The 22,976-nt window shown below is 49.6% G+C and overlaps 3 protein-coding genes across 3 annotated transcripts; 1 reads left to right on the forward strand and 2 right to left on the reverse strand.

The window, feature by feature from the left end:
• Positions 1–2,795: 2,795 nt before the first annotated feature.
• LOC101875947 (gallinacin-5-like) lies at positions 2,796–4,996 on the reverse strand. Its single transcript, XM_031046616.2, has 4 exons — positions 4,877–4,996; positions 4,433–4,519; positions 3,747–3,873; positions 2,796–3,007 (listed from the first exon to the last, which is right to left on the reverse strand). Exons 1-4 carry the CDS (start codon positions 4,890–4,892, stop codon positions 2,992–2,994), a joined length of 246 nt encoding a protein of 81 aa, XP_030902476.2. The 5' UTR covers positions 4,893–4,996; the 3' UTR covers positions 2,796–2,991.
• Positions 4,997–8,260: 3,264 nt separating this feature from the next.
• LOC115946088 (gallinacin-4-like) lies at positions 8,261–11,415 on the reverse strand. The gene is made up of 3 exons (XM_031046685.2): positions 11,286–11,415; positions 10,462–10,548; positions 8,261–8,391 (listed from the first exon to the last, which is right to left on the reverse strand). Exons 2-3 carry the CDS (start codon positions 10,517–10,519, stop codon positions 8,261–8,263), a joined length of 189 nt encoding a protein of 62 aa, XP_030902545.1. The 5' UTR covers positions 10,520–10,548; positions 11,286–11,415.
• Positions 11,416–16,571: 5,156 nt separating this feature from the next.
• On the forward strand, positions 16,572–22,976 carry XKR5 (XK related 5). Its single transcript, XM_034060910.1, is given in 9 exon segments — positions 16,572–16,629; positions 17,094–17,276; positions 17,371–17,550; positions 18,222–18,276; positions 18,278–18,429; positions 18,556–18,725; positions 19,145–19,256; positions 20,510–21,470; positions 21,472–22,976. Coding segments are annotated over 9 exon segments (1,989 nt in total). The 3' UTR covers positions 21,590–22,976.

Genomic DNA, 22,976 nt, shown 5'->3' on the forward strand with positions numbered 1-22,976 from the left:
AGAACTGACCCACATTCAGGAGTTGTGAATGTTTGTATGCAGAGATGCCCAGCACTTGGTGAGGGAGGTTTCTGCTGAACAGAATGAGCAACAAAATTCACATTCCAAGTTAACGTAGGGCTGAAAGAATGGAAAATCTCTGTACTGCTGTATGAATAGCATCTCCCTACTTTGCCCAGGACAGTCCCCATGTGCCTCAGGTCTCAGAGACCTTCAAGCCTCAAGACACATTTCCAATCCCAGCTGAAGTCAGGGAACCCAGTTTTTCTTTTAGACATCTGTGAGCTCTGACACTTACTCATACAGACAATTAGTTCTCCTTCTTGGAAAGCTCCTATGGTTTCGTGATATGCATGGATACTTCCAGCAGTGTCAGTTGGAAAGCTTCAGAAGCCAAGAGAGGTGCAATAGAAAGAGAGAAGTGCCTAAGAAGAGACCCCACACTTACCTACCTGATGAATGTCCTTCTGTTCAAGCACTAACAAACAGGAATGACTCGTGTCCCAGTGCCCTTGGGATCAGAGAATGCCACTTTGGACAAACACCCTGGGCTTATACCACTACTGGTAGGTGGGACATGCACTTATTCCTGTCGACACATCTCCCGCTGGCCAATCCCAAACTGACCCATCTTCTTACAGGAGATGAGGGTGCACCTCGTCCCTCCCTGCTGCAGTGGGAGAGGCTGAGGTGCCTCCCGGGGCTGTTGCAGTCTTCACCGTTATCCTCATGCAACACATCTTGTGACACCCTGAGGCACAGCGGGCACAAGGGGTGGACATGGACTGCCTGGATGGACAGAGCAGGCTGGTTAGTGTACACACCAGTAGCAAACAGTCTGTAAAGGGATCAATTATGTCCCTCTCTTTTGTCTCAGTCCACTTAATATACAGATAGTGTGTGACATGCAGGATCATGCAAAGTGTTTTAATCTTCTCCTCTTTTAACATTACACAAAGAGCTTCACCCTTGTCAAGATGATTTGAATTTGACATGCCAGGAAGTGGCAAGTATAAGGCTACCTTTCTCATGGCTACTCATCTAAACAAAGACTGGGTAGAGGAAGGTGCTCAAGTGAGAACACAGCTCACCTAATTCTGTATTAATTCACTGCTCCTAAGACTATTGTTCCTGGTACACAACCCACAAACGTGGTTCAAAAGAAAGAAGTCTCTGTGTAAAGGTCTGCAGGCTAAGGGAGACTGCTGAAGGTGAATAGGACTTAATATCAGGCCTTGGAAATGTGAGCTTGTTCAAGAATGTTGGGATTTATAGGAATTATGGGAAAGGTAAAGATCAAGGTGGGGCATGGAGGAACAGGTAATGAGAAATAAAGAAGCAAGTGATGAAAGAGGCCAAGCTCATGTAAGCAGGCTGCTGCTCACTGTGCTTCTCTGGCTATGCCCTGCATCTGATCACCATAATCTGTCCTATATTCCCAGCAAACTTTATTTCTAACTATTCTTTTATACAAGCAATCTGCCTATGGTGTGTCTGCATGGTTGTGCAGTCCCCTAGCAGACTTCAAACCAGAATACTGGGTATGGGAGAGAGTACCAGACAGACTGGGAGCTGGATCCTAGAGAGAACGAAGGGTCTTGAGGTAAGATACATCATAAGACAAATGATGTATCATACCAGGTGGTCTGGTGTCATCTATGAGAGAGATACGTGATGAAGGTCTCCCCCGAGCAGCAATCCATAGGAGTAGGTTTGGGTGTCCATGTTGGGGTCTCTGGTGTAAGGATCCTGGGAGCATCCTCACTCTTGGAGGCTTGGTACCAAGGACCAGCCCAGGGCCAGCACAGCCAAGGGCTGCTGGCTGTGGTTTGGAGAGGTCTTCTAGCCCACACTGCAGGGAGACCATGGCTGCCCAGGTGAGCTCCTTTGAGCTGAGGACCTTCTTCTGGATCCCACCAGGGCTGCAGCATGGCCCTGCTGATCCAGCCCTGGACTTCAACCCACAGCTGACATCCTGGCCTGGCTTGGCCCATCCCCACACAGGTACCCAATGCCTCAGACTGCAGTCAATCTCTGCTGTCATCCCCAGAGCCAGCCTTGCTCTCTGCCTGGGGGCAGTGGAATTATCACCTGACAACCCCATGGTGACTGTTCCATAGCAGTGCAGGGGTCACCTCCATGGTCCCCCTGAGCTAAGCATCCTCTATCTGCCCCAAAGCTCACCCCATGTGTTGACCCACCTGGGCTCCTGAGCTCCTCAGCCACAAGACTTGAACCCACCCCCCCACCCCAGCACTGACCCCAAACACAATCCCAAGCTCTCAAGTGACCCACATCAGTATCTGTATCCTCAGGGGCAGAATGATTTCTCCCACATCTCCTGTTACCTCTGCACTCCACCAGACCACCCAGTTGCATGCGCTCAGGTCCTACAGCTGGGGATGAACCTAAGGCCACCAGAGCAACATGTCCTGTGAAACAGCCCCACATTGACTCTTGCCCCAGACTGGGACCCAGTGGATAACCAGCAGGCACCATAACCACTGAAGATAGGGGGTCACATCAACCCTCCATCTCTGACCTAAGAAGTGTAGGGATGCCCTTGCTGAGAGAGAAGGCTGGTGCTGGGGTCCCAGAGGTTTCCATGCTGCTGTGGCTTGGGCCAGCTTGAAGAAAGGGTAGATGAGGATGGGTTGTGTGTGTGTATGTGGGTCCCTGCCCTGCCTATCAGGAATTCATCCTGCCTTCTCTGCCCTTCCCTGTACATAGAGAAAAGAGATGCATGCCCGCACGTTGCTTCCTGAGGAGAGATAAACACACACATCTCACAGTGGGAATGCCAACCACCACCTTGTATTGGGGACATTGGATAAGGGAATTCCCACAGGACCATGGTCCATCTATCCAGGATTGCTGCTGCTCCCAATGGTGTTCAGTGCCTTCATACAACATCGCCCCGAGCATGCTGTGAGGACACAGGCTGGTCTCAGACTGTTGCTTGGATATCGGCATCGGAAAGTCAGGAGCCCATCAAGGATACCAGCGGCTGCAGGAAGAAAGATCTGGCAGTGCCTGTCCCCAGTGAGGGTTCTAGGATGTACCCCATGCCTTGGGCTGCATATTCTGCCTCTCTGTGTCCAGGAGCCTGTCCTGGGTTCAGCAGTAGCAGTAATTTTTCTCCTTCTAGTAGCTGGTGCAGTGCTGTGTTTTGACTTTCAGCCTGGGAACAGCACTGATAACACCAATGTTTTTAGTTACTGCTCAAATGTTTACTCTGGCCAAGGAGTTTCTGAGTCTCATGCTCTGCCAGGGAGGAGGGGAAGCCGGGAGGAAGCAGAGACAGGACACCTGACCCAAACCAGCCAAACAGGTATTCCATACCACAGCACATCATGCCCAGGATGTAACTGAGAGTTACCCAGAAGGGCTAGTGCACAGCGGGGTTGGACTAGGGATCGGTTGGTGCTCAGTCAGGTGGGGTGGGGCAAGTTATCTGTCGGCAGGTGGTGAGGTGTTGTATTCTTTTCCCTTGTTATTTCCCTTATCATTATCATTATTGGTGGTAGCAGCAGTGGTTTGTGTTATCCCTTAGTTACTGGGCTGTTCTCATCTCAACCCATGGGAGTTATGTTCTTTCGCTTCTCCACCCCATCCCTCCAGGAGTAGGGGGAGGAGAAGAAGGGAGGGGTGGGGGGGTGAGAGACAGACTGTGTGATTTAAGGCTGACTGGGTTTAAGCCATGACAGAGCCTCACCTCTAACCCCAACGGGCAGCCCTGAACCTACCTCCGACAGCAGAACTCGTGCTCAGAGCAGAGGCCAACGCGACCGATCCCCGGCGGGCACGACCCATGAGAGCAGAAGCCCCCACGGCGCTCACAGTCCTGGGGTGAACCCCAGGACAGGGTCTTCCCTGCAGAGGGCAGAAAGAGACCTTCAGCACGGCCTGGCTGAGGTGCTGAGCACAGCCCCTGGTCCCTGCATGGCCAAGCTGTCCCCTGCCACAAATACATCTGCAGCAGAAATCAAGGTGATGTTTATGGCACTTGGATGGACTCTCTACCATCCCTCAGCAGCCTCCAGGAGAGGCTCTCCAACGTGTTTACTGCATCCCTCCTGGCACAAGGGAGGACTCCGAGGGTGGAAGCAGGATCTGCTTTCCTCCCTCTTCCTCCTCTCCATCACAGCTGCTTTGCCCAGGGCTGCTGACTCCGAAAGGCAAGGGCCAGGAGGCATGAGAAAGGCAGCAAATCCTTGTCTGTGGAGCACAAGAGCTTTGTTACAAGGTCCCAGCTCCCATCCCATCTACAGAACCTGCAGTAGGAGACTCTCATTAAAGGAATGGGATGTGAGAGACCCCAGGGATGATGCCACAGCAACCAGGAGACATCACACATGACTCAGCTGGAAAATCTTCCCTACAAAATACTGCCAATGGACAAACCTTCCACATCCCCCAGCACATTTCTTACCTGCTGCTCCCTGGAGCACCAGGAGGAGAAGAGCACAGAGGAGAGGCAGGATCCGCATGGCTGGGAGCTGCTGGCAGGTTCGCTGCTCTGGGGAGAAGAGAAAGGAGGCAGAGATGATCAGTAGGGTCCTTGTCTGTGTGTCATGTAGCACAGGGACAGGACTGAGGAGAGGGGACAGCCCGTCCAGGAGCAGATGTGATCAGGAGGATGTGCTTGTCAGCCCAGGAATAGGAGCTTCCCACAGCCTCTTGGATCCCAGCAGCAGAATGGTGGCAGCCTCTCCTTGGGATGTCCCTTGGGATGACTGACACCTCAAAACATCCAACCCAAAAGCTCCTTTTCCTGTTTCTCCCTCTGCCAGAGAAAAAGAAGCACCGGCTTCCTCTTCTGACACCTCTGAGCAGGCTTCCCAGGCCTCCAGCCCGGGCTCTTGTGTCATCCCACCTTGCATAAGGGTCATCCAGTGCTGTGGTTTGCTGGACACGTCTTAGGACACACTGCATCCCTGTTCGTTAGACCTTGGCAGGCAATCTGCTTTAGCAACACAAAGGAGCTCTGTATTCCTCTCCCCGAGTGAAGCGTGCTCTCAATGCTTCACTTGAAAATAACTGGGAGGATGCCACATGGGATGACATCTCTGTCCAACTGGCAGCCCCATGAATGACAGCCTTTAGTTGTGACTTTGTTGTGTTTAGAGCTTGCTGTTTGTAACCCTTTATTGGTTCTCCACATGTTGCTGGTGCCATCTTCACATACTTTTTCAGCCTTGCTGCAGACTTATCAAGCATACATGTATATGTGTATATATGTTAAAAGCACACCATGCATAATGCATATGTGTTGAATTATACATGAATATACCTTTTATCCCAACCCCTCAGCACAGAATCATGGACTGGATAGGGTTGGAAAGGACCTTAAGTTCCAATCCCCTGCCATATTTCATATGCTCTCTCATATTCCATTGCTCTTTCCTGTTTTGATTTCTCTCTCTGGTGAGGGAAATTGTACAAAGCATGTGCAGGTCTGTCTCTATGGGGATCACTTGGCAGCCAGTTCTACTCTGCTGTGGTGGTCATTGCACTCAGGACAGCTTCTTATTAACTCCACCACCCCAAAACTGAGCTATTTCATGTGCTAAAGAGCAACAACACAAAGATGTAGTTCATTGCCACCTTAACGAAGCTCCATGAGGAGCCTGACCACCAGATGCACTGCTCCTAACCCATCACGCCCTGTGGCTCTTAATGCCAGGACAGCTCAGCAGGTATGAAATGGATCAAAGCTTTTTCCCTTTTTCTGCCTGTCCACACCAAGCAGCCATGACTGAACAAATGTACCATGGAAATGAGAGACCAGGAAGTGCTGTGAGCACTGCTGTGCCCCCAGTGAGGTGCTGGGAGCATCTGTCTCCTACCCTTGAAGCTTCATGTGCAAAGAGAACTGCTGGGGGAACTGGGGCGAGCAGATCTATTCTTCATGCCTCTGTGCCATGAACCAGTGTCCTCTATCACACTTGTGCAGGGAGACAGGGACTGTGCTAAAACAGTGACCTTGGGGAATACTGTTGGGGAGTGTAGCAGAGTCCTAGGGGCACACACTGTGATTCTGCATGACCAGCCATTTTCACCCAGGGCTTGATGTGCATCTGAAAAGAGATTTAGCTGCTGCATACCCTTGCATCTGGCCATGGCATGGGCAGTAACACTCCACCACTTCTCATGCTATCTGTCTGGTATTTCCCATTCCAACCTTCTACCTTCTGATGAGAGCTGTGAGATGAATTCAAACATGCACAGAGTGCTGGGGAGATGGAATTGGGGTAAGCAGCAGGAGATGTGCAGCATGGATCCTAGTAATGAGGTGTCAGACTGTGTTGTATTGTAAGTTGGCTCCTGAAGCCATTCCCCTGTGATAAATGCAAGGGCAGCTATTTGTGGCAGTGAGTGAAGAGCATGATAATACAGCATGATGTTGGCTACTGACACTGGGTCATCTCCAGAGCTGAATCTAAAATAACAAGGGCTGAATGCTCTCTGCAAAGTCCTCAGACCTTGAGCAAAACATCTTGTGCCATTCCAGTTTGTGAAAGAAACACTCACCTACCATGGGTTGTGCAAAACCTCTTAGGACATCAACTGCAAAATGCTGGTTTGGTTCCACTTGGCAACTTCCTCACGTCTCCATCCAGGGGAATCCCTGCAAGGTGGCCGTTGGCCCAGTTTCCTGCCCTTCTCAAGGCTGTGGTTTCAATGGTGGCAGGCTCATTTGCACAAACATCTGCCTTGAAGGGAGGGCAGGTGCTCTGCAACTAATGGCAGACTTGGGGCTTCATGTCAGCATGTAGCACTTGGGTTGGTTGTTTCTCTTACAAGCCAACCATTACTGCTCCTACCTTTGCTGAGCATTCATGAGTGCTACCCTTCACACAGGACTTGTGAAAGCTGAGGTCAGCTCCCACTGTTGTTGAGAGATACAGGTATTCCCCTTACCCACAACAATTTGCCATAAGAGCTGCTATCTCAGCCTGGCCATGTTTACTATTAAATTCCCTCTGCTTGTGGGAAAGGGTGGTTACATCTAGACTGATGTGTCAGAAAGGTTGCTCTGACACTGTGCTCATTGGCCTGGGCTCCATCCCTGGCAATAGCTGGACAGGACTTCCAGGGATGGATTCCATGGCAGTGCTCAAGGCCAGGTTGGACTGGGCTTTGAGTAACCTAGTCTAGTGGGAGTTGTCCCTGGCCATGGCAGGAGGTTGGAACTGGATGAGCTTTAGGGTCCCTTCCAACCCAAACCATTCTGTGATTCTATGACTCAGGAGACAGTGTGAGCACATGGAACAGGCTGAGGTTGCTCTGCTTTGGAGGCCGGGTTTGACTGTACATGAATGAGCTCTGCCCTTATAGACAGTCTCAGGGCATAAAACCATTCACTGGTCACAGCCATAAAGGCTGATTTGTCTGCAGAAGGATGCTCCTGCCCATGCAAGAGCAGCTCCAGAGACAGGAGCTCACTGAGCATCCCTCCCCTTCTGAGTTTTCTGTTGGGGTTCAGGAGAGGACAGGAGAAACCTCTTGCAAGAGAAGGGATTGAAGCAGCAGGAATGTTGGCCTTTCGTACGTGTTGTCTAATTGCCTCAAGCCATGTCTTAGGTCTAAATATGATCTTCTCATTTGCTACTGCAACAGATATACATTTTGCAAATTTATTCCAAATTTATGTCAGGCAGAATAACCAAAGGTAAAACCAGGCTTCAAATTTGAAAATGGGGTCACCTGCTTCCTTTTGTCCTGCTCACCATGTCCTTCTTAGTTTCTGTAATGAGGCAGGATGCTGCTTCCAGGTCTGAAAGCAGGAAGTGGGAACCCAGTTTTCAGAGCAGAAGTGCTATGAAGCACCACACTGGAGAAGACTTATATGTTCCATATAGACATGGTCACTGACCCCCAGCTTTGGTCACAGCAGGGGACTCAAAGCTCCACCTGGTTTCAGAATTCTTGTTCAAATTCCTAAAGGAAAATAACAGTTCTAGAGGAATGAATGACACCACCACACACAGCAGCCACACAGCCTCCCCAGTTCTTGCTTTATTGAAAGAATGATGATGAAAAATGGCCGGTACAATGGTTCCCTGAATCCAACGATGTAAAAAGTGATCACCCCCATATCACTGGAGATCCTCTGCAAGTAGCCACACTACAGCCTACACAAAGGAAAGAATATTTCAGGGATTTCAGGCTTACAGCAATGGGGAAAATAATGCAACATTAACATGAATTAACTGAAAATTTGGAAAGTGATCTTTGCTCCAGTTAAATCCTAAACTCACCATCTACAGCAAGAAAGTCCCAAACGACATACTCCCAGGTAAATGTTGCCCCGAGGGCATGTCCCAGGGTAGCAGAAAGTCCCACGATATCCACATCGCATAAAAGGTCCTGTAGGTTTTGCAAAGCCTGTAAAAAGCAGGACACAGTTGTTTCTGTTGGGGTTTTGCATTTTGCTAATTCCCATGAGCTGACACCATGGCAAAATGATGCCCAAAGTCATGACAGTCCTAATGCAACCCTTGGAGGAGGAGGGTTGAAAACCAAGCAAATGCTATAACTCCTTCTTGAGATATAAGAACTGTGTCTCCAAGCCTAGGAATCCCTTAGGAACTCAGATTTTAGGGACAGACACCAGAAACCTGGTAGAAAACAGTAAGTGGACACTTAACCAGCTCTTGAAGTCTTACAGGTCGCAGTTAAGGAGAGATGCACCAGGTCAGCTGAGAGGCTGCCACTTCTATGGCAGAAAGATGAGGATTTCTGCGCATCTGGATTTCCATAGATTTTCCTTATTACAAATTTCACACATATCTCAAAAAACAGGTCCTGGTGTCTGGCAGTTCATATAGGTGGTACCACTACATGGATAAGTTCAACAATGCATGTAGAACAACCACTTCCATGCCACTAAAGACAAAATGACAGTCATTGTCCTCTTGGTCTGAGGCTGAGAAGCACGGCATTGCTCTATCTACATGGCTAAATTTTCACACTCTTTTAATTCCCCCATTAAAATAGGATATCCACATTCAAACTGCCTTTTGGGAATGGCCATGAGCCTGTGCTATTCCCAGAACAGGTTTTACCCAGGAAAGTGCTAATTGTCAGCAGTGAAAACTACCCAAGGGAGCAGCCTACTAATTAGGCAGCATGTTGCCTGTTTGGTTGATTCATAAAGATGCAGCCTGGCATGCTGATGCATTCTGGATGCACCTGATTGACTGCACATGAACTAATTAATTCCAGTTTCACAGCTCATCCATCCAACCCCAGTAAGTCCAGCACAGCCAGTAAGTGAAGAGCTTGTTCCAGCAAACAGACCCTGTATATTATATATGTACATGTGCATCCCCGGTGTGTTAGATTCACAGCACATGAGTGGTGTGGTGGATACACACACAGCAGTACCCAGGAAATTCCAGGCAGGAATAAAGGAGTGCTGGGGAGGGTGAATAAGACTCTACTGGTCCCAAACTGTCTGTCTGTGGGGCATTGAAGAGCACTCTCAGCTCTCAAAAACATTTTCTAAGAGATACATTTCTTGCTGTTAGCACACTCAGAAGGTAGGTCCTTCTGAAACAGCCCAAATGTTCCCTGTGCATGTCTGTAGGTGAAATAAGGACATAAAACAGGCCAAAGGAACACTTTGCCCAGTGTCCTGCCTATGAGAACTGCCATAAGCAGAAGCCCAGGTAACAATAAGACCAGGCAAGCATATATGACACTTCTCCTACATTCTGGTTTGCTATTCATCCCTATTATCTTCCCATCCTCAATCCCCCAGAGGGCACTTTCCATCCTCTTCCCACAGACACCAACCCCAAACCTCAACTGGCTGTGCATGCAGTGCCCTGCTCTGTAATTGTCCCATTTTAGGGAACATGTTTAAACACAGGCCCTTTTTCTGGACAATAAGGAGGGGTTTGGGTTCCAGATTCCTTAGCATCTCCCCAACAGGCACAGCCTTACACCACCAATTACTGTTGCGCAGGTTTCTCCACCAAGAGGAAGCCACAAGTAGCATTTTGATGTTAACTCATGATCTGCTTGCTCACCCCAAGTACAAGGTTCTGAAGCTAAGGTTGTTTGGAGAGCATAGGACCTACTCTTTTTCTGTGTGGCTTAAGAATAGCTGATTATAAGCGCTTGCTGTAAGGTGACCCAGAGACCAAGTGTAAGAATCTGCAAGCTTTAATGGGGAAAATACTGGCACTGAATGGTAATTTTAGGGGGTGTCCCTTGTGCTTTCAACTCAGACTGGATTTTCAGAGATGCAGCAAAGGCCCTGAATTGAAGTTGGGTGAAACACTGGTTGAAGTGTTTGCCTTCTAATTTCATGCATCATCTATAATCTGCCCACAAGTTTTGATGATATGTGTGAAGGTTCTCTGCAGAAGGCAGCTTGGTTTCTCCCAGAGCTTTATAAGACACCAGTGTCTCCTTCTATATAGCCCCTCATCTTCATTTAAACCTTACCTGCAGCTCCGTAAAACACCACCAAGAGGAGAGAGAAGAGAAAGGAAAGGATTTTCATGGCACAGGATGGACTGGGAGCTTCTGTAACTACAGACAAAGGAGACCAAGATGTTAGTAAGAGGGTTGTCCCTGCACACACAGAGGGTTGAGATGTGACATACAGAAATGCTCTTCAAGATCAAACATTATCTAGAAGTGGTATTACATACTTTCTTCATAATAATGTCTGTTGTTCCAAGGGTTCCCTGGAGCATACATAGGAATGGCACAGGAAGAAACTTCCTTATAGAGAAACACAATTTTAAATGCCCTTTTAATTAATGTATTAAGTAAGTAGGTATTTATCCCTGATTGCTCGATACTTGGCAATGCATTGCAGCAAGTTTTGTTTGCCTTATGGAAGTTAAAGCTGTCAATTGAGAAAGAAAAATCAAGATAATTTTTGCTATATTTATACAAAATAACATGATGTATGTTCTGACACTTTTCTCCTAAAAAAGCAGGAAAAGTTCCTTCACAATTAGGTGCCATTCTTGCTTAGAAGTTGCTGCTTTTCCTTCACCTCAAGAATTACATGATTTCCAGGATAAATTTTTAAGTTTATGCATTTCATCTCAGCTCTTCTCCTGCAGCCAACAGAAACCCTTCTCCATTACTGATCTTTCAGTTCTCTAGAGCTGACTCTTGATAGACGAGAGTCACTGCACAGTTAAGGCTATAGCAGTGAAGCATAACTATACATGAAAGATATAAAGTCTCCAGCCCTTTTAAGAAGGAGAGAACTTTAAAGAAAAGCTCAATAATGAGAAGATTTTGGTTGTTACCAGGTCAGAGGAAGCTCTAGGTAGAACAGTCCTTAGTTCAGTGTCAGCCACACAGATGCGTTAAGATGAAGGAGCAGAACTTGGCTTTATGCCGTTTCTGGAGGATGGTGAAGGATGCTTGATCTTCAGAGCCTTCTGGTGGCCAATCAGATAATGCCCGCAGCTTCAGGGAGCACTGGGGAGGTCCAATGAAACCTCTCTGTTACTGTCCTACTATGAGGAACCGAGGTATCACTTTCAAGACTTTGCAGCATCACCTCGAGAAATGTGTTGAGCTGCACACAAACTGCCTTGGGCCACCTCCATCTGTGCAATGTGCTTGGCCACAGCAGCACCCTCAAGGTTTCTGTGCTGCATAGAGCATATTGAGATGAGTTCTTAGGCAGAAGTCCTTCCCTGTGAGGGTGGTGGGGCCCTGGCACAGGGTGCCCACAGAAGCTGCTGCCATTCATCTACCTTCTGAAGGAGACACTGGAGCAAGAGGTGCTATCCATCTTCCTGTTGCAAGGACTAGGCTATACGGGGTGTTATGCTCTTGGATGTTCCCAATTGCATATGCCCAGAAAGGACTGCAAGGCTATGCCAGCTTGCCTCAGTCAGTTTGAGGGGTCGCACAATGCTGCTTGAGCAAATTGGTGTCACCAGGCTGAGGCACACAGGGATGAAAGCTAGAAAAGGCAGGTTTTAGGTGCCTCATGGTGTGTCTGAAGCAGTGCTGCAAATGCACCTCTTCCGTGTGCTGCGATGCCCTTAGGCAGAGCTTGACCACCAGTTCAGAGGCAGATACAGATGTTGTGCAGTCCTTCATTAGAGGAGATGATAGATACGTCCCTGCTGTCTTACAGCACAGCCTTCTGGGCCTCTGTGATATTGCCAGAGTCAAGGAGAAAGCAGTCTGTGCTGTAATGGATCTGTGGCACATTTTGTAGTGTGCATCTGAGGTAGAAAAGAGAAGAAAGCCTCCTTCTGCCTGACGTGTCTGGTGCCCAGCAGGATTAGACCCTGGGACCTTTTGGAAATGAAGAATCAAGAAGAGGAAGGCTGGAATATCAGCTCTGTTTCCTCTTGCTGTGTCTTTCCACGCTCAGCCATGGATGAATTCTGATCTTCACGATGTCAGAAGTTGGTGCAATGATTTCAGCAGAGTTTCTTCTGATTTACACCTCTCAGCACAGTGAGGATCAGAACAGTCTTAAATTGCAGAAGACGTTGCCCTGGTTACATTTACCATTTTAATTTGAATACATTTGGTCATGATTTCTCTCCAAATGCAGAGGTTTTTGTAGATCTCGAGGCTGTGATTCTAACCCAGTTGTGGCTAAAGCTTTCTTCACTGTCTGCCCTGTGCTGCTGTAATTCCTACACCTCCAAGAGCATGAAGGTCTTGTGAGTGGTGAGTCTGTCAACACTCAGGTGTCGCAGCTGGCAAAACAGGGGCTTATTGGGGTAATAACTTTGCAAAGCAGAATTAGCATGTTGCTGCTGGCCTGGCTCCAGACACTGAGAACCCTCCATTGCCTGTCTCTGGATGCTGTTTTCCTTCTTTGCAACCCTTTTCCATGCCTTTCTCTGCTTGTCTTTGCCTTCTCTTTCCATGCTTTCCTTGCTGTTCAGGGAGAGCTTGTGAGCCTGGGTACTATCCATGGGCCCCAGCATCCATAATTGCAAAATCAGGGATGTTGCAGGGGATGCTGCCCATCCTTTCAATTCCCATATAATAACCTGCTGTCCATGAATTTGTCTAACCCTTTTTGGATCTGCTTGTGACTACCTCAGCAGCCCCCTGTGCCAGCAGCATCCAGAAATGCTCAGCTCATGCTCAGCAACTGTATTTTTATTATGGCCTTCACTATTTTGCCATGGACAGAAGAGAGCACAGTGTACCACCCCTAAGTGTCCTATTCCTTTCTTACCAAGGACTCCCCCCATGGCTTCCTGATTTCCATGCATTTACAGAGATTCCTACTAGCGGTTCAGCTTCCTGTTGCAAAGGGATCTTCCCTTTTTAGCTCTCTTTCCTACTTGAATCCAACCTGCCACATTTTATGGGAGCTGGTTTTATGGGAATTGCCGTTCTCCTCTTCCAGCTGCTTGTTCGTCACTGAGCTCTTCCCTGCAAGAGCCTCCCTTGCCTTGCCCTCCGTGCCTTGCAGGGATTTTTCTTAGGACTCTTTGTTTTCTTTTCCAGTCAAAGCAAATATTTCACTCGAGATTTCCAGCGCAGCCTTTTTGACAGCTCTCAGACTGCCTCAGGCTTCTCACTCCTCTGTGCTGCTGCTTTTTGGTCCACATGTTGAATATATTTGGTCCCACAGAATGGTTAAGCCTAATAGTACGGTGGTCACTTTCATAAGGCAGCTCTCACAGACAACTTCTGAATTAGGTCCTTCACGCCACGCAGGACCAAAGCCAGGAAGGCAGCTCTTCTTGTGCATGCCAGGAGTAGCAGTTCTAAGAATCACCCCTTTTACCGCAACAAAAGATTTGATCTCTGCTGTCTCCTAATGCCATCTACAGTCATAGAATCATAGAACAGTTAGGGTTGGAAAGGACCTTAAGATCATCCAGTTCCAACCCCCCTGCCATGGACAGGGACACCTCACACTAAACCATGTCATCCAAGGCTTCATTCAACCTGGCCTTGAACACTGCCAGGGATGGAGCATTCACAACTTCCCTGGGCAACCCATTCCAGCACCTCACCACCCTAACAGTAAAGAATTTCTTCCTTATATCCAGTCTAAACCTCTGCTGCTTAAGTTTCAACCCGTTACCCCTTGTCCTATCACTACAGTCCCTAATGAATAGTCCCTCACCAGCATCTCTCTAGGCCCCATTCAGATACTGGAAGGCTGCTATGAGGTCTCCACGCAGCCTTCTCTTCTCCAGGCTGAACAGCCCCAACTTTCTCAGCCTGTCTTCATACGGGAGGTGCTCCAGTCCCCTGATCATCCTCGTGGTCTCCTCTGGACTTGTTCCAACAGTTCCATGTCCCCTCAGCATTGCTTTGCTACACAGCCTCGAGCAGAGCTGCAGAAGATGTGACCCCCTATCTGCAATTTGGGTCCATCAGGGTGGGACTATTGTTTAAGTCATTCTCTAAGTTGTGAAGCATTTGCAGCTATGGTGTGTATTAAAACACAGGTTGAAACAAGTCAACACACAAGGACCAGCAGGGTCTGTGTGATATCATCTGTAGGCAAGACCCACTTTGCCTTTACTACCTCCTGTCCTATCCACAGGGACAGTGCTTATCAGGGTGTACTGTTGTGCAGGCTGTTTTGAGACTCCTCATTGTTCCTATCCACTGGATGAGTGAAGCATGGGTTATCCAGCTCCCCAGTCTTGCTGGGCATCACTAAGCTTCAGATTGTGAACCCCCATCAAATGAGGAAGGCATTTCCAGTATATATTTATATATCATAATATATATATACTGTCAGTATATAGAGTTAGTATATCCCTGACTCTTACATTGTCCATCTTTCCTACAAACTGAATGTTGCTGGGATCTGTGAAGAAGAGATTTTTTGATGCCTGCCCCATGATAGCCATGACATAGCTATTCACATTTCTGGAATGCAGTGGTCAGCAATCATGCTCTACACCAAAGGACCAACTGTCCCCTGTTGCTGATCACAATTAAGAATTATTTTGCATGCTATTTTGCTAATGATGCCCCCATTTATTATCAAAGGGGATAAACAAATTACGATGTCAGAGCACAGCTCCCAAGACCTTCCTCTTTCTCCTGGCTGTGGGTAACCAGGAAGCAATGATCTTGTTGACACTTCCCCATTTGGCACCCCAGTTTCTCCTGGGGTGCAACGTGGTTTCCTAATTGCAATGATTATACAACCAGCGAGGAGCCTCAGTTATTAATCCTGAAAGCCAGGCCCATGACAGGGTCACTGCAACTTCTTGGCATACCATCAAACAGCTTTTTGCTGTTGTTATTCCTTATTCCTCAACTGAAAGTGTTAAAATTAATCCTACATGGAAGAATGTGGCTTAATTACAACAGCAGGTACCTTCTGTCTGCTTGGCTACCTCAGAGGGTGGTGCAAGCCTCAGTTCAGGAGCACAGAGGACTTTCAAATCTCTAGTTGGAAGGAGTGATTAAGGTTCAAATACACCTTTGGGCTTGGGGAGCTTGATGATTATTAATGATCTATTTCTTTGGCAGTAGCAATGCACCATGCAATGTCAGCTGCAGTGCATTTGCAGGACTAGCTGTGCCTGCGGAAGCTGCTACACCAAAAGCAGCACAGACGTCTGATGAGAGTCCCACCTTCCTGGGCTGAACAAATCTGATCTCCCTGACTGCGGGAGAGAGAAGGATGTTGTGAGGGACTGTGTCAAAGGCGTTACAGAAGTTCAGGTAGACAGTATCTGTAGCAATGTACTGGGAACCTATAGAGAAACTGAGCTTTCATATTTCAAACTGTCTCTGCTGCAGGACTCAGCTGAATGGGTGAGAAATGTTGCTTCTGTCAAGCAGCAGAGTCCAGGCTTTGCTCCAAGGTTTGCAAAGAACTTGCTAAACTCTCCACAAACCAACAGTAAATGCATGGAAGCCGCCAAGCACACGTACATCCCTACAGCCCGGCTGATGGACAAAGCTTTGGGAGCATCCCACATGATTTTGCAAAAGCAATGACAAAACCTCACATGATATTGGGACATAATTCAGTGTTCAAGGTCAGGTTGGACAGGACTTGGAGCAACCTGCTCTAGTGGAAGGTGTCCCTGCCTGCGGCAAGGGGGTGGAACTGGATGAGCTTTAAGGTCCCTTCCAACCCAAACCACTCTGCTATTCCAGGGTTCTAATTAAGAACCCCTTCAGGACCTTTCCTGGAGCGCATTGCTGTGGGTTTGCGTTCTGAAAGACACGGACTCTGCAGTGCCAGAGATGGGGAAAAACAGCAGACAGGAGACCTCTCTGCACCCGCAAGGGCAACTGCAGCCGCTCACTGTCGGGATCACATGTCACAAGGGTTTCACCTCTTGGCTGGAGGGGACAATAACCAGCGGAATGAACCCACGGCTCCCTTCGCATCCTGTCCAGTGCCGCCCGGTGCTCAGCCCGGCGGCAAGCGCCCATCACTCGGGCACGGAGGCACCGGCGAGGGCTTGTGCAAGAGCACCGCAGGGCTCAACCACGGCGGAGCCCTGGGGCCGGCCGCAAGCCCCCACCCATCGCCCGGCGGGAGGGGCAGGCTCCGAAGACTCCTTCCTCCTCCTCCCGCTCCTCCTCCTCCTCTCTGCGCGGAAGGGGCGCGCAGGATGCGCGGGGCCTTCCCAGGGCTCTGCTTGGTGCTGCTGGCGGCGGAGCGCGGAGAGCGTGAGTGAGCGCGCAGGATGCGCGGGGGGGATGGGAGGGCGAGAGGGTTGCGCGGGCTGCGCACACGCGGAGGGGGGTGCGCGGTTCTCCCCGGGGCTCTCGGGCGGCATCGCCCTGGGCGCAGGGTGACTTCATCCGTGCAGACCCTACCCACTGTATGCTTTTAATGGGAAACAGTTAGTGGGTTTGTTATTATTTGAACTAATTTGTTAATTCGTCTCATGAGCCCCTCTCCAAAGGCTTTTATCAGAGCCCTCCCTTGGGCCGGGCCCCTCGGCGGTGATGCCTGTGCCGTAGCTGACAAACCACCTGGAGCCAGCTGCCCCAGCTAAACAGGGACAAGGGCTGCGAACCCCCTCGCCGGCTGGGAGATGAATTTGGGTTGGGTTATGGGTAGCACTGTGCAGTTGCGGGGCATGCGTGGCTGTGGCATCCCTTAGTGGTGCCGGCTGGATGTTATCCAGGGCTCTGTGCCTTCATCCACTACCTTGTTCACAGGCAGCTGGGCTGGTTCGGTCTGACGGTCACCTGCATGGTGCCCAGCTACACGGCTCAGCTCCTCAGCATCCTCTGGTTCAGGGCTGACAGCCACCCACCCAGCTGCTCCCTCCTGGTGTTCCATCTTCTGCAGCTGGGCCTCTGGAAGCAGTGAGTGATGCTCCCCATCAGGCCTCCCCCAGCCCTGGTACAGTCCCAGACTGCCCAAACCAGGGTGGACATCTCATTGCGGGGACTCTTGCGGGTACTGGGATGTTCTGTGGATGGTGGCAAAGACAGGCAGCAGTGCTGGTGCTGCGGATGTGCTGACTCAGCACCGGGACGTGTGTGTGCTGCAGCTCCTGGAAGCCCTGCTGCAGACCTTGCCTCACCTCCTGCTGCGGGCATATGCTGTGGCAGTCGACCCAGCGGACTTCATCCTTGGTGAGTGGGGAGTTTCCAGGAGGATGCAATGAGTTACAGAGAGGAGTTGCATTTGGGTAAGGGATGTGCACATCCACCTACACAGTACAGGGCTCCATCCAGAGGAACACTGTGAAGGGGATGAGAACCCCTAAGTGGAAAGCAACAGGGACAAATGTGACTTAAAGATTACTGCAACTGAACCTGGCCAGTACAGTCAGCCCCCTGCACAGTGGGTCTCCATGGCATGACAGTGCATTGGCTGGGTTTGAACCCAACACATGCCCTTATTGGTGGTCCAGCCCTAATCACAGTGCAGTGCTGATCATGCAGGGGTTTGGGGCTGCTCTGTAGAAAAGGTGAACTTTCAGGTGTGCAGAGGGGAAGTTTGGGGTGTAGAGTCACAGTGCTCACAAAGACTGACCCGATTGCAGTGACTGGAGATGGACATGATGTGCTGCTGCAGGGCTCTGCCCATGGGAGAGAGTGATCAGAGGATTTAAGCAGGCAGATGCAAAGCATGCGAAGGAGACCAGATTCAGCGGGAGCTGGTTGAAATCCCCCAATGGGCAGGATAGATGGATGTCTGTCTTGTGTCAGGGTGCTACCAGCAGCTCCATAACGTTGAGATACAGTCGTACAACACAGCTGTACGTCCCTCAGAGCACCTGACTGCCCCTGTCCCCATGCAGGTGTCAGTGCAGGGCTCTCCCTGCTCTCTCTCACCTGGCCTTTGGTCCCCTACAGACATCACCTGCCTGCTCAAACCCGGTCACCTCTGCCTGCCAGCCGCAGCCATCCTCTGCCTGCTGCTCTGGAGAACGGGGATGCTGGGGACCAGGATCCTGGCCTTGGTGCTCTTTGCCAGGCTCTATTCCTTTTGGGTTTTTGCTGTGGCTGGTAAGACCTGTGACCATCTTCCCCATGTCCCATCCTGTTGTCAGCCTCAGAGGTGCTCCTGGTCCTGGAACACTTTGCATCATTCCCCAGGAATGGCTTTTCCCTTTCCAGACTTTCCCCTCGTAGGTGTCCACTGGTTGCTCGTGTCCTTCTGGCTGGTGGCCCAGCAGACAGACATCGTGGCCCAGCCCTACCACTGGAGGCTGTGCAATTGCCTGGTGGGAGCCGTGTACATCTTCTGCTACACTGATGTCTGGCCTGGCCCCTCCAAGCACAGGATGTCTGTGTTTTATGCAGTAAGTACCCAGGATATTTGATATTCCACATGGACATAGTTGCTGGGGAGAAGCTTTAGACTCTCCTTTCTCATCTCCCACATCACCACCTGATAAAACCCAAGCATTTACTGGTACCTCCACCTTGGTGACCGCACAGAGCACAGTGGATGTACCTTCTGCTCTGGCTTTGCTTTCTTAGCAGCCACACATTGTCTTACTAACACCTGAGTGGCTGAGCTGCTCTGTCAGACTTACTTTTCATGGTAAAAAAGAAGGTCCAGACCTTGCAGGAAGTTCAGTCCAGCAACCCTTATGCTTTAAGTGATAAGTTAGGTGCAAACCAGATCATTAATATCTAAAAACTGGGTGTTTTGTGTCATTGGAAGCATGTCTAAAGCTGTCAAAGGGATAAAATGACAGCTCTCTTCCCTCTGCAGATAATGCTGATGGAAAACACCCTTCTGCTGCTGCTGGTCACTCAGTTCCTGCAGGCAGATCTGAGGAACAGCCTGTGTGTAACTGGAACCGTCATATCATGGTCTGTAATAGGTAAGATCTAGTGGGGTTTAGAGCCTGATTTCATGTTTCAAGAGTAGCTTGAGTAAGTGAGCATCATCGGTTATTTTAGCTGCATCAGAGTATTTATTTCTTCCAGCTTAAGTGTCTGAACATATTTGATAATATATCTACCCTGAGTTTAGTTTTAAAAGCCCATCCCTGAAAGGAGAAGCTTGCAGAAAGGGTTGAAATGTCATCAAATGCCCCAGATACCTCTTCCAAATACAGTATGTGCAACCCTGAAGCACTTCACTGCTTTCTGTGTTCGTGGTGCTTGGGGATCAGTGCAGGCAGTGGTACAACACTCGGGATTGCTATAGGGAAAGGTTCTCATTTGAGCATATACTGATGACTTATAAAGGTGGCTTGTGACTGATGAGCCATCAGTGGATATGTTTTGGAAACACACTGCAGTATGGCCATGCAGAACAACAGCAGCTTTCTCCCACTCTCCTTTCAAAGACCAGGGCCACTTGTGTAAATGGAAACATTTCTTGTGCCCATAGGGATAATTTTTTGGTACAATGGAGAAGGTGTTCTATACCCTGCCCGTACTCTGCCTTACTCCATGCTCTGCCCATAAAGCAGGCAGCAGCTGTGGCCAGCTGGCACATCTAATTCCCTAGAGCTTTAAAGCACAACTCAGCTGAAGGAGGGGGTGGTTGTACGATGCTTGCAAACAACCCATCAGCACTCATGTTTTCCAGTGGCATGGGGAAAGAGGGATGCTGTAATACCTACAGGATGGGCTTTGTGCATCTCCCCAGACTGGCTATGTGCATATCAGCGCTGTCCAAGAAAGGGCAACTTTGGGCTGGAAAAAGAGCAATTCCTTTGGCCTTAAATGGTTTTGGCATAGAAATAGGATAGTAATAAGAAAGTGTCTTAAAAACCTGCTGGTGTCTCTTTTAATGGCTAGAGGATGGGGATGCTGTGAGATGGGAGGATTCCTGCACCACACATCTCGTCTCTGCCCTGTGCCCTGCCCACTGGTGCTCAGTGGCTGCCTCACTGTGCACCCATTGGTCTGCAAATCAATCCAGATAAATTCAGTCTTGAGAGCATGCTCAGCACTCCCTTTCTGGAGAGCTGCTCCCGTGGGACACTTGCATCCCTATAAAAGCATGAAAGATGTGTGCTTGGACATCTGATGCCCAGCAGTGACTCTGGAAAGGGATCTGGAGGTGGCATCTCAATGAAACGTTGCTGAAACTCCTCCCTTGACACCCTTCTTCTCCTTTCAGGTGCCGCAGCCCTGGTGGTGTATTACAGCCTGCTCCATCCCAGATCCACAGAGATCTGCCAGGGCTTCCTGGGGATAACCTGCAGCACTGCAGCTGCCGGTGATGAGGAGGTTGCTGGAGACAGCTCCCAGGATGGGCAGAGCTTGGGAATTTCTGGAGATGGAAAGTCCCTGGGAGGGACAGGGACCAGGGCAGATCCCAAAGATGGGAATGGCTCAATGCTCCTGCAAGTCAAGAGGTGTTTGGAGGGCAGCTGGACAAAACATCGCCACTGGCTGCTGGTAAAGCTGGTCTTGAAGACAGGAGATACATCCACGATCAATACAGCTTTTGGAGATGGTGGCATGGGAGAGGTTTATCCTGGCACATGGATGATGGGGAAACACAACAGTGTCGAGCCTGAAGAAAACCTTTCCTTCCCCACAAGGGAAATCAGTCCTGGGGGTGTTGAATGTGGTCTGAGGGATGGGAAATCACAGGCAGTGGGGAATGGAAATGGCAGCAAACCCAGCACCAGCACTGCAAGAGCAGCACAGGAGGATGGAGCAGGTCTGGGTTTTCCTCCAGCCATATCTTTTCCCAGCAGCTTCTTCCTGAATCTGGCCAAGGACTCTCCTGTGTATTACAGTGCAAGTACAGGAGGCATCACCTCACTCAGAGAGGGGACAGTCCCAGCTGCAAGCATGGCCCTGCTGCAAAGGGCCAACAAAGCCCAGCCTCCTCCAGGCTTCCTGGGAGAAGGAGGACATAGAGAGGATATACCCCTTGAGATGGTGACCATCAGCCTAATCCTGGGTACTTGTGCCCACAAGCATCTGCAGCACAGCTCTTCCCTCAGCAACACAGGTGGCTGAGGGGTGGTGAGTCACCCTAAAGAGGGCTTGGAGCCTGTGGGGCTGGGGTGTGCCCTCGTGGAGCATCGTTGCCTTTGGGACACCCATTATGGCACACAGAGGACTGTCAAGGAGCAAGATGAGGCCACCGTGCTTCACCTCCACCCCCAAGGATGACCCTGGATGCCCACAGTGAGAGATGGGGGAGATGGGAGAGGGGATGAACTGGCCTGGGTTGCTGGAGTGATCCTGTGAAGCCCTGCATTGTCACCCTGGGTCAGAATGGGGGTGACTGCCTCTGTGATGGATGCAGCAGGAGGCTGTGGGGTGTTAATGCTGGCCATGAAGACTGTCCCCATGGTGCTCCTGGTGCTGCTGGGCAGATAGAGTGCTCCATCACTAGGACACCACCTTCCCTCCTGGTGCATCTTCTACTTGCAGTTTTGGAGGTCCAAAGGTCTTGAAAAGCCTTGAAAGTCCAGGTTTAGGTATTTATTAAACTTATTTATGTCCAGCCCTGCTAGGCAGCTGGAGCATGCTGCCTTTGGTATATCTGTGACAGTGCCTTGAAGCATGTCCTTCAACAAGTGCCTGTTCAAGCTGCTGGCCTGTCCCAGTGTGGAGATCTGCTTGCTGCCTCCAGAGCCTTCAATGCTGGCCCAAAGAGGAGTCTTCTCAGGACAAATAAGTGTCTAAAGCAGAAAAATTATCACTTTTACTCTCCGATTCCCTTCCTTAGGGGCAGAATAAGCCCTAAAGTAAGGCTCAGCAGTGTTTGATTTAATTTTCCCCCATCATGTTCACCTTGTGAGCTTTACCAACTCTATTTGCTGGAGCCAAATAAGATGGCAGACCCTCTTCATGCTACAGACCACAGCCTCGGGATGCTGAACTGTAGACAAAAGCCGTGTCCTGCTTTGCTCTCCCACCACCAACCTGCTTCCTCAAGTGGCCTTGATCTGCAGCTTCTTCCTTGCTACAGATAATCCAGTTTTGTCTGGATGCTCCCTCCTAACTTTAGCCTCAAGCCAAATCTCAAAACACATCTGCATGCTCCTGCTACTGTAAAATCCCCATTGCAGGCAGGGTTTATTTATATCAGGAACCAAAGTCTGATATATTTCTTATTTATATCAGGAACTAAAGACCTCAGCTGGGGTCTCAGAAATGGCTCATGCTTCCAGCTGGGCTGGCTGGACAAGGGCTCATGCCCAGGGCATGACTTGACGTGTTGTATAGGTCTGGTCAGCTGCTTCACCACCAAGTTCATGTGTACACATCTGGCTGTGTCTTCCAGCTGTTGTCCTGCTATGGGCAGGACACTGGTGGTGCCCCAGGGCAGAAGAGGCAACAGGAAGGACAGGCATGCAAGGAATTATTAAAATGAACTCCCATGTAGCATTTGCTGCTCCGGATTGACCCAGCCAGATGTGTCTTCAAGCTCATCTGGGCACTTGCAAACCGGTTGGTGCCAGTTTCAGAGTGAAGCTGCTTTCCAACATGATAAAAGCTCTATGTCTTTGTCTGGACCCCAGCACTGCCATGCTGTGGCTGTGCTCTGCTGGTCCAGAGTCCTCCTCACTATGCACATCACACACAAGGCAGCAGAGCTGCATTATGGAGATTCTTATCTA

The sequence above is a fragment of the Melopsittacus undulatus genome, chromosome 3 (assembly GCF_012275295.1).
Source record: "Melopsittacus undulatus isolate bMelUnd1 chromosome 3, bMelUnd1.mat.Z, whole genome shotgun sequence".
Classification (NCBI taxonomy): Eukaryota; Metazoa; Chordata; class Aves; order Psittaciformes; family Psittaculidae; genus Melopsittacus; species Melopsittacus undulatus.